This window comes from Ascaphus truei, chromosome 5 (assembly GCF_040206685.1).
Source record: "Ascaphus truei isolate aAscTru1 chromosome 5, aAscTru1.hap1, whole genome shotgun sequence".
NCBI lineage: Eukaryota > Metazoa > Chordata > Amphibia > Anura > Ascaphidae > Ascaphus > Ascaphus truei.
The window spans coordinates 35,906,928-35,918,980 of NC_134487.1; the positions used below are offsets into that span (position 1 = coordinate 35,906,928).

Here is a 12,053-nt window from a genome sequence, read left to right on the forward strand (position 1 = left end):
AGCATAGGTGTATGTGCGGTGTGTAGTTGCTTTCCTATTTTTTCATTTTTGTAAATGTTGTTAACATAACATAGTTACATATTAGATGAGGCTGAAAAAAGACGTACGTCCATCAAGTTCAACCTATGCTAAATTTAGATGACAGATACCTATTCTATATTTGTATTTACAGTATGTTGACCAGAGGAAGGCAAACAAAACCTTCCCAGTGAAACATCATCCAATTATGTCTAAAAGGGGGAAATTAAATTCCTTCCTGACTCTAATAATAGCAATCAGATTGCTCCCAGGATCAATATCCTTCCCATGTTTGGTGTATCCCTGTATAATGTACCTTTACTTTCTAAAAAGACGCCCAGCCTTTTTTTTGAAGATATCTATTGTATCTGCCATCACAGTCTCCATGGGTAATGAATTCCATATGTTAACTGCCCTTACTGTAAAAAACCCTTTCAATTGTTGTTGGTAAAATCTCCCGTCCTCTAACCTTAATGAATAACTCTCTTAGATGCCTCTTTTCTAATGTTTTTTTTTATGGAGTGGTGCCCAAAACTGTACTCCATATTTTAGGTTTGGTCTTACTAATGCTTTTTACAGTGGAATAAATATGCTTACTTCCCTTCCATTCATACCCTGTTTAATGCAAGATAAGATCTTACTTGCCATTGCAACTACTGCCTGACTTTGGGCACCATTGCTAACCCTGCAGTCTACAAGCACTCCTAAATCCTTCTCCATCAAGGATTGACCTAATTTTGCCCCATTTAATTTTTAAGTTGCGTGATTATTCTTGTGTCCCAAATGCATAACCTTACATGTATCTGTATTAAACCTCATCTGCCATTAACCTGCCCAAGCCCAATTCCAGTCTCTCCAAGTTTTTTCTGGAAAGAAATTACATTCTGTTCTGATGTTACTACCTTACACAATTTAGTGTCATCGGCAAAGATGGAGAATTTACTCTCTATGCCAACATGAAGGTCATTAATAAACAAATTAAAAAGCAGGGGATCTTTAGCCCAACCTGAAAAGTTACATTTAAGACAGCTCTCTGTTGTCTGTCCTTCAACCAGTTTTCAATCCAGGTGCAAAATTGTTGTACCGAGGCTAATTTCCTTTATTTTGTACACTAACATCTTGTGTGGCACGTATCAAAGGCCTTTGCAAAATCTCAATTTCTACTTATTATTATTGTTTATTTGTAAAGCGCCAAATTATTCCGGAGCGCAGTACAATGGGGGTACAGAGACTTGTCAATTACATAAACAGAGACATACAAATAAGGACATGCATACACAAACAGATACAAAGAAGTAATTAGGGCCCTGCTCATGAAACCATACAATCTAGAGTAAGGCCTCGGCTAGGCAGGGAACTGGCACTTGTGCGCTGCGCCCTGCTCGGCCGGGCGATTCGTGGCCCGCTAGCCGCGCGCTCGCCTGGGGGCGCGGCCATGACGTCACGGAGCTCGTTCGCCCTCATTGGGCGAACCGCTCACGTGACGTGCTTGCGAGCAGCAAATTCAAATTTGCTTGCTCTGAGTGCCGAGCGGGTGCAGGCGCTTGCTCACACTGGCCACACACATTGCCGCAATGTGTTTCATTGCGGCAAGCGTGAGCGCGCCCGCCCTCTCAGCACCACCCTGGACGAGGCCTAAGGTTAGTTTGGCACAACCTATCCTTCATAAATCCATGCTGACTATTACTAAACATGGTGTTTTCCATTAGGTATTCCGGAATATTATCCTATACCAAACCTTCAAGTAGCTTCCTAATTATTGATGTCAGGCTTACAGTTCTGTAATTCCCGTGTTGTGATCCAGCTCCCTTTTTAACTATACTGTAGGCATGCCAATCTTGTGGTACTGAGCCTGTGGAAATGGAGTTAATATTAAATGTAATGGTTTGGCTTTTCCTGAAGTTAGCTCCGTAAGTACAGTACCCTTAGGTGTTGCCATCAGGGCCAGGTGCTTTATTTACTTTAATTTTATCAAGCCACCTATGCACTTCATCCTCAGGTAACCAATTGTTCCTTAATATAGAAATTGTGACTTTATACTGTAAATGCATATATTCTGTAAAAAAAATGCAATTTTTTTTAAAATATAGCGTTCACAAAAGTTTTTTTAACATCGAAAGTCCAATAGTCGTCTGTTTCACGAACTTGTGTGAAGCTTTCACACATCTTTACGAAAGCGGGTGTACAATTGTTTCAAAAATGTTTAAATAAAATTGATCTGCATGTCAAAAGTTCATGTTTAATTCCACCTTCGTGAAAATAGCCTTTTTGCAGCAAAAACGTGTATTAGAAGAGCACCATTTTCAGCTGCTGGCTATGTTTCTTCTTTCTTAGCACTTTCTATTTCTATTTTTTACGAGCTAGTGCAAGGGTGGCCAACTTCAGTCCTCATGGGACACCAACAGGTCAGGTTTTAAGGATATCCCAGCTTCACCATAGTTGGCTCAATCAGGGTGGCTGAAGCAGGGATATCCTGAAAACCTGACCTGTTGGTGGCCCTTGAGGACTGGAGTTCGCCCACCCCATAGGTAGTGGGAGGCACCACAGAAAATTGAGATGGCAGAAATGAAAACATACTTTGTAATTATATTTTTAAAGAGAGAGCACTTCAGGGTGTTCCAATCCTATCGCTATACAGGTAGTCCTCGCTTTACGACGTTTCGCTTTCCGTCTAATGCGTTTTCCGACGGCGCATAATGCAGTCTAAAAACTCATTATCCGCCGCGGTTTTTGCGTATCCGACGGAAACCGCCGCCGGTTAACATGGGTCCTGCTTTCCGACTCTCACGCATTCGACGCTGGTTTGCAGGGCGCATTGTGTCGGAAAAGCGAGGACTCTCTGTACTCACTATCACAAAACATTCCCCCTGTAACCGCAAATGTAAAACTGCTGCTTTAAATACTATTTGTGCCAGGCCAATCATCTTCCAGAAGAGCACAGCCTATGGATAGTTTCAATCATAGGCCCACATTACTTAAATAGTTACAGATAACTCTTATTTTTAATAACACCTAATATAACATTGCATTGGCTTGAGGCAAATTTAATTGGGGGAATCCCACAGAACCTCTCTCCGTTGAAAGTGTTATTTTAGTTCTATTGCAATAAAGTTATTGGATATGGTGTCTTAAAATTGACTGTAATAAATGTATTTTTCATCACACCGCTTTTAACTTGCTTATCCTAAATAGCAATTTGATGTGTAGCAATTTGTGTGTGTGTAAAGCAAGTATATAAATGCCTGGAGGCTCTCACGTACTGCACAGTATAACATTGTTGCTTTTTTTTTTTTGTTTCTTGGTTTTCGCAGGTTTCTTTTCTCCCTGGAAAAGTTCAAAGCCTGTAAGTCATATTGTTTCGTAATATTCATCTAAGGGGATATTCATAGATTAGCCCAGAGGTTCTCCAGTCCTCCAGATCCCCCAACAGGTCAGGTTTTCAGGATATCCCAGCTTCAGCACAGGTGGCTCAATCAGAGGCTCAGTCAAAGGCTGAGCCTCTGATTGCGCCACCTGTGCTGAAGCTGGGACTGATTTAGCCACCTGTGCTGAAGCAGGGACTGATTGAGCCTCCTCAGTCAGAAGCTGGGATAAAATGCAGGTGAATGCTCCTGATACCGCCATCATGTCCCCTTTGCGCGAATGTCATAACATCAGGGGGGAGAGTAAGACCTATTTTATTCGAGTCCCTAGTACTATATATGTTCCCCTTCAACAAGTGGAGAGACATCTGTGCTGACAAAGAGCACGCGTGAGATATGCCATGTATATTTAAACGACTCCCAATATAAACATTCGCAATCGAATGTGCGGTGGCTGACTAAAAATAATGTGATGTCACACCTTTACTGTCTGAGAGGTCTGCAGTGTATGTTTAGTAATTGATGCAACAAAGAACACAGTTTATAATAAAAAAACACCAGCATAGCTATATTTTATATATAAAATATAAAAAAAAAAAATATATATATATATATATATATATATATATATATATATATATATATATATACATACACACACTTTCCACCCCTGCAATACTTTTACAGCAATTATGTTTGTTTCCTTTATTTTGCAGCTGCACCTTGTTGGTCAATTTTGTTACATTTGACAACACTTCACACCCGGCAGAAAAAACACTCAGATTCACTAAACGGTGTCACGTTTTAGCACGATTCAAGTTGCCTTCGCTGTTTAATGAGTTTTCTGTTTAATAAGCATTATTGCTTAAAATGGTACCGAGGAGCAAAATTAGATACATCCCATTAAATCATGTGTGGGACTTAGCTCTTCCTACTTTCCTTCCCAGTCACATAAGGAACATTTTGGGGAAAAATGCTTTGATAAATTGTCATTCAGGCCCATAATTACTAAGTGGTGCTATACCATAAAACACCTTTGTTGAAGGGGCCATAAGGTGTCTTCCATCGCTGGAAGGTGTTTTATTGAATGACTGCGCTTAGTACATAAGTGCCTTGTATGATATTAGACAAGTCATGTTACCACTGTGAGCCTCAGCTGGCGATTTCACTTTTGAGTGCTATTATGCAGACTAAGGGGCCTATGCAGAGAGCAGCATTAGAATAAATTGGAGAGTTTAAGAAAAAGTAGCTTTAATGGAGAGTTTTATTCTCCATATGCAGAAATGGGCGAAATCCGCTATTTTTAGCATTACTGCATGTGGAGAATTGTAAATGAGGAGATGCGCGCAGCTGAAAGGGAAAAAAAAAACGCGCATTTTTTTTTTTCCCTATAGCCGGCGAGCTCCTGCTTCTTGCCAACTTTAGTTGGCGGAGAAAATTGAAGAAAATCGCGCCAAAAACAGCCGCTAGATGGCGAGCGCGCCTTTCTGAATTCGGATATTTTTCAGACTGGTGAGATGCAGTTTCTCGCCAGCCGCGCGGCGAGATTTTCAAATAGAAAAAAATGGCGCTTTTTTCCTACCTCGCCATTTTCAGCTGTTTTTTGCGCGATTTTCGCCGGAAAATGGCGACATTGTAAATAGCGCTGCTCTCTGCATGAGGCCCCAAGTCACCAGAAACGTGCCTCCAGGTGACTGCACAAATACTTCTCATTTATCATAGCAAAGTGCCGTGAAATGATTCAATTACAAGATGACATTAATATTACCGCAACTTTGCCCGATAAGATGTTTTTACTTAAAATACACCTCAATGTGTGGTGTCTATTACAACACAATGCAAACAATAATAAAAGATTACGATCACTTAAAATGGTGTTCCCGACCCAGCTTCCTTCGAGACTTGACATCTCTCATTCCCCCTATTTAATAGGATTAGAAGATGTTAGCACACAGTTAGTGATGCAGCTGCTTCATTCAGGAGAATGGAAGTTACTGCACTGTTATCTGAGCATCATTTAGCTTCTCGGCATATTAAAAAGGGACATTTGCTCACCCATTCTTAGATTCCTTTTTCTAGTGCCCATGTGAACCCTTCATGGCACTGGCACCATCCTAGTGAGGACGAATTAAGAGTCAATGCCCTTTGTTCTGTTACAGATAATGGAACGGTGGGAGAACCAGGGAAGCCCCCAGACGAGTGTAACAGCACCATCCATGCCACCCAATCTCCCATTTCCACCTACGCTACATAGGAGTTCATTTCCTGATTCCACAGAGGCCTTCGATTCGAGGAAACCCGACCCCTACGAACTCTATGAGAAATCAAGAGCAATTTATGAAAATAGGCGTAAGTAAAGTGCTTGCACAGTGTAGGAATAGTACTTCATAAGTCAGTAGTAGCATTAATTGTGACAAGGCTGATGCTACATTTTGTTAAATCTTTTTCACTTTCCATACAGCATAAAGACTTTGATAAGAATAAACAAGGTGGCAGTGTTACAAAGAATACCTTGGTGTGTGTGTGTGTGTGTGTGTGTGTGTGTGTGTGTGTGTGTGTGTGTGTGTGTGTGTGTGTGTGTGTGTGTGTGTGTGTGTGTGTGTGTATGTTTGTGTATATATACATAGTATACAGTATATATATATATGTATATATATATATATATATATATATATATATATATATATATATATATATATATATATATATATATATACAGTGTTCGACAAACCTATACATTTGCTCGCCCCGGGCGAGTGGATTTAACCCCCGGGCGAGTAAATATTGGCCCAAGCAGCACACGTTTGGTACTAGGTGGCGAGTAGATTTTCTTGTGTGGCGAGTAGATTTTTTGGTGATTTGTCAACCACTGTATATATATATATATATATATATATATATATATATATATGAGAAAAACAAAACAGAGAGCGCACGCCCCATAGTGTGATACTGTAACATTTAATGTAGGGAAGGATGGGTGGGGGGATTAAAAACACTCACAATGTACAAGATAAAAATAGGCAGTATGTGATTAATAATCACCACCAGGCAGGTCCAAACCGCAGCAAATAGGGAGTCCACGAACAACAGGAATCAGTCTCCCAAGCAGTACTGTTTCTCCGGTTCACTCAAAATCCTCCAAAACAGTCTGGTATCAGAGTTGGCCTTCATATAATTCCATGTGCTCCTCAGCCGTAAAGGATACACACAACGTGATGACGTAATGTCGCAAGGTACATCCCTGACGCGTTTCGTCGCAACAAACGGCTGAGGAGCACATGGAATTATATGAAGGCCAACTCTGATACCAGACTGTTTTGGAGGATTTTGAGTGAACCGGAGAAACAGTACTGCTTGGGAGACTGATTCCTGTTGTTCGTGGACTCCCTATTTGCTGCGGTTTGGACCTGCCTGGTGGTGATTATTAATCACATACTGCCTATTTCTATCTTGTACATTGTGAGTGTTTTTAATCCCCCCACCCATCCTTCCCTACATTAAATGTTACAGTATCACACTATGGGGCGTGCGCTCTCTGTTTTGTTTTTCTCATAGATTTTGCAGTGGAACTGGTTAATCCATGTGAGAGCTGCCGTGGGCCCCTGGATCCTGCACTCTGTCCTGTTATTACCTGTCAGGACTCTTCTCTAGGGTTTGGACATTGGACTTTGATTTTGTTATATTATCTATATTAGTGTTCTATTTAGTATATTATTGTTTATTAAAAATCATTATATTAGGTTGTTTTGTTATCACATGTTGTTATTTGCATTTGCATTTATATTATCCTATCTTTTGGCGCTACTTTCTTTCCTTTTATATATATATACTAGCTGAGAGACCCGGCGTTGCCCGGGATGTGAACCGTGCTCACACTGACAAACACTGCTCATTGTTCACACTGCACACTGCACACACACACTGCACACACACTGCTCATTGGTCGCACTGACGCACACTGCGCACACACAGCTCACAGTGACACACACTGCACACACACTGGTCACACTGACACACACTGCACACTGCACACACACTGCTCACTGCTCACACTGCACACACACACATACACAGCTCATTGCTCACACTGACACACTGCACACTGCACACACACTGCTCACACTGCACACACTGACACACACTGCATACTGCACACACACTGCTCAATGGTCACACTGCACACTGCACACACACTGCTCAGACTGACACACACTGCATACTGCACACACACTGCTCATTGGTCACACTGCACACACTGACACACTGCTCATTGCTCACACTGCACACAGTGCACACACAGTGCTCATTGCTCACACTGCACACACTGCACACACACTGCTCACACTGACACACACTGCACACTGCACACACACTGCTCACACTGCACACACAGTGGTCATTGCTCACACTGCACACACTGACACACTGCTCATTGCTCACACTGCACAGTGCACCACACACACACACACACACACACACACACACACACACACACACACACACACACACACACACACACACAGTTACAGACAATCACAGACAGTTACACACACTCACACACACTTTCACAGTTTCAAACAGTTTCACACAGTCATAGACACTTACACAGACTTACACACACTCACAAACTCTCACACTGTGAAACACTTACACACACTGTCACACACAGTTACACAAAGTCACACACAGTCACAGACACTTACACACAGTTTCACACAGTCACAGACACTTAAACACACTTACACACAGTCACAGACACTCACACAGTCTCACACAATTACACACACCAGCACCAACACCCGCTCCCCCCCCCCCTCCTCCTGCGCAGGCAGCGGGGACAACGGTGGGGAGAAGGTGAAGCGGGGACCGGAGGGGCATCCCCCCTCCCATCTCACGTCCCGCGGCCTGTCACGCGGTGACAGGGGGGAGCCGGGAGCGGAGGGGCATGCCCCCTCCCATCTCATGTCCCGCGGCCTGTCACGCGGTGACAGGGGGGAGCCGGGAGCGGAGGGGCATCCCCCCTCCCATCTCACGTCCCGCGGCGACAGGGGGGAGCCGGGACCGGAGGGGCATCCCCCCTCCCATCTCACGTCCCGTGGCCTGTCACGCGGTGACAGGGGGGAGCCGGGAGCGGAGGGGCAAGAGCAGCACGTAGCATGTGGAGGGGGGGGGAGCTCACCCGTCCTGCCGCTGCCTCACTCATCCTGCCGCTGCCTCACTGATCCGGCCGCTGCCTCATTCATCCGGCCGCTCCCACGTGGATGTGAGGCGGGAGGCCGCGTGTTGTGGCCGCTCCCCCGTGTGTGTCCCGGGCGCTCGCTCCGCTCCCCCGCTGACTGTAGCGGTGCCGGGGTGTGAGCTTGGGGGGGTGGGGGGGGTGAGCTTGGGGGGGGATGAGCTTGGGGGGGGGGTGAGGTGTGTGTGAGCTTGGGGGGGGTGGGAATGTGTGTGTGTGTACACGGGACTCCGGGTAAGTTCGGGCACAGGGAGGGTGGGGGGGGTGTGGAAGTTGAGGTGCGGTCCAGCTGACGGGGGAGAGTGAGGGGCACCGGGAGGGGATTGTGTGTGTGTGTCCCCGTCCGTGTCCGTGTGTGTCCCTGTGTGTGTGTGTGTGTGTCCCTGTGTGTCCTTTGGCCCGTCACTCCGCCTCAGGCCAATGAGAGGTGTGCGGGGGCGGGCCAAGGGACCAATGAGATTTCCCCTAGGGACACCGGACATCCAGGCAGGCAGGCAGGTAGGCAGGCAGGCATACAGTGCTTTCACTAATATAGTATAAGATATATACAGTGTTCGACAAACCTATACATTTGCTCGCCCCGGGCGAGTGGATTTAACATTGTGGCGAGCTCCTATTGGCCCAAGCAGCACACGTTTGGTACTAGGTGGCGAGTAGATTTTTTTGTGTGGCACACACACTGTCCCCCCTCCCCCACACACTGTCCCCCCCCTCACACACACTGTCCCCCCCCTCCCCCACACACACACTGTCCCCCCCCACACACACACTGTCCCCCCCCACACACACACTGTCCCCCCCCACACACACACTGTCCCCCCCCACACACACACACTGTCCCCCCCTCCCCCACACACACACTGTCCGTCCCCCCCACACACACTGTCCCTCCCCCCCACACACACACACACGTGCCCCCCACACACTGTCCCCCCCCCCCCACAAACACACAATGTTCCCCCCCTCACACACACACACACACACTGTCCCCCCACACGGCGGGCCAAGGGACCAATGAGATTGCCGCTAGGGACAGGGAACACACCAGGGAAACATACATACATACAATGCTTTCAGAAATGCTTTCAGAAATATATAGTAAGATATATATATACACACACACACAAACACACACACACACACACACACACAGAAATGCCGAATGGATCCTTGGTATATATCCAAACAAATAGTACATTTAAGAAAACTAAGATATTTTGTCTGAATTTAATTGCATGTGCTCCCATGTAGTTCTTTTTCTGGAGCCTCGCTCATGTTTGTTGATTTGCGGCAGTGTGTGTGCGATTATTACACTAAACAAATTAGGTCACATTTGGTACAAACTCGGCACATGAGGCATTCTTAATCCGTAGCCAGAGACATTTCTAAATGTTTTTCAATTAGATGGATTATACAGCCGCTCCAAGTTTGCAGAGATATTAATATTTGAAAACAATTGGGCTTACAGTATGTAAAGATTACAATGTGGAGAGCACTTGGTGTAAGATTTGTACGCCTTACTCACAGTAAATTCTCCTCATGGCTCCGTTGTTGTAAGTCGGTGCTGTTGATCAGCAGCCGCTGTACGCTGCTCGCATACTTGTACAACTTTGAATATAACGCGATCCAGACTTGGTTTGAAAAATTAAACATCATTTCATTTGGGGGGACACATTTTTGGGGGGATTTTTTTTTTTGAGGGAGGGGGGTGGCGTCTTTAATAGTGCTTGCCTACGGGCGGCACATAACCCAGGGATGGGCCTGAGTCACCAAAACGTTAACATCAAACAAACGATTTAAAAAATTTTTTACAGCAAGTGCGTTATCTTCAAAGTTCTACAACATTACAATTTGGTCACGAATGTGAAAAGCGCCGAACTGCCGAAATGTAATGTAAGTGGTTACAAGCAAAGCAGCACTTCTCTGAAGGCTGACAAAATATTACATATCAAGTACCACTCATTTGGAGCCCTCTGCACACTTATATAATAGGTAAATTAACGTTAAATAAAGTATAGCTCTCAACTACATCAGAGGGCCTGCTCTTTTTGCTCCTGATATGTTATGCAGTTATTGCATTTAACTGTGCACCAACTAAACCTTCACTGACTGACCCACACGCCAAGGAGTGCCCTGCATCCTGCAGTGATATATACAGTATGTACATACAGATATAGCCAGCGTTATTGAAACACGTGACGCGCTCCAGCGGGTGAGATGACACGATAGTGCGGCCCCCTTCTTGCACTTGGCTGATTCAAAACATCGGGCTCTTCTCCCACTGGCGCATTGTGCGTGTCCCACAGCAGCGTGCCACAGGTTGCAATAACACAGGTCACCTGTGTGTGTGCGTGCGTTCTCTCTGTCTATAGAAAAGAGACAATGGTCCTTATTCTGTCAGCTGTTTTGGCGCCAATCAATGGGGCTTTCCGTATGCAGGTTACACAGTAAGGACCAATGTGTCACATCCATTATCCTCTCTCCTTACTTATAAAAGGTAGGTTAGAAGAAGTACACAAAAGACTAGGATAGAGTCCAAACAACTTATATTTGTATTCAATATTGAATTGTGCTTCTTCTAAGCTACCTTTTATACCAATTCTTGGATCCAGCATTGAGACGCCGGGATTAGCAGAAGGTGAGCACCAAAAGGTAATACTCTTTCATTTGTATTATTAGCAGTGGTGTGCCGCTTATACCCACCTTTTCCTCTCTCCTTACTTATGTAAGTCATGGTGAAAATCAAATTGTTTGATATCTCACATCAAGGGATAAACACTCTCAAATTTAAAAAAACATTTTCACCCACTTTGGACATGCTAGAACTGTTTGATGAGAATGACTATGATGTGTTTCCAACAGATTTTGCCCGTTTTCAGTTAGAAACGGCATTCTCACAGTTTGATGAGTTAGGCCCCTCTCAATTAATTTCTGAATTTGTTATCATTCTATGAACAAACTTGCATCATTTAAGAAGAAATTAAAATGAAGCCCTTTGGTTGTCTAGAAAGTAGAGTATAAATAAATTAAAATCAAACACTATTGGTGTGTGGAATTCAATTGGAAGTTGAACTTTCACACTACTCAAAAGAAATGGAACATTCTAGACAGCTGTAGGGAGGGTTAATTGCAGTGACATTAGGAGCACCGAAGGGTCTGGGTGTAATGCACTTGTTAAAGTTAAATAAATAGGTATCCAAGGTGCGTTAAGTGGACCATATTGTTTGGCTAATTTAAGAACCTGAAGGTATAATCCATGGAATGGTTATTATTGTTGCAACAGAAAAATAGAGCTCATTTGAGCTTTCATTGTTAGTGCCTGCTATATTATGGTATATAAGAGGTGGATTTGTGCATCTGTTTGATTGGAACAGTCAAAAACAGTCCTCCCAACTGGAGATGGGTACCCCGTTTAATTTCCAATTGCATTGGGA

At 44.2% G+C, this 12,053-nt stretch overlaps 1 protein-coding gene across 16 annotated transcripts in view; it reads left to right on the plus strand.

Annotated features, from left to right (window-relative positions):
* MAGI2 (membrane associated guanylate kinase, WW and PDZ domain containing 2) overlaps nucleotides 1-12,053 on the plus strand; it is a 1,068,715-nt gene that overhangs the window by 927,480 nt on the left and 129,182 nt on the right. For 14 of the 16 annotated variants that reach the window (XM_075599598.1, XM_075599601.1, XM_075599590.1 and 11 more), the window contains 2 exons: nucleotides 3,330-3,361; nucleotides 5,540-5,729. The exons of the other annotated variants lie outside the window; for them this stretch is intronic. In XM_075599598.1, the coding sequence (XP_075455713.1) occupies nucleotides 3,330-3,361; nucleotides 5,540-5,729 (222 nt within the window). The remainder of the gene's footprint in view (nucleotides 1-3,329; nucleotides 3,362-5,539; nucleotides 5,730-12,053) is intronic. 16 annotated transcript variants of the gene reach the window in all.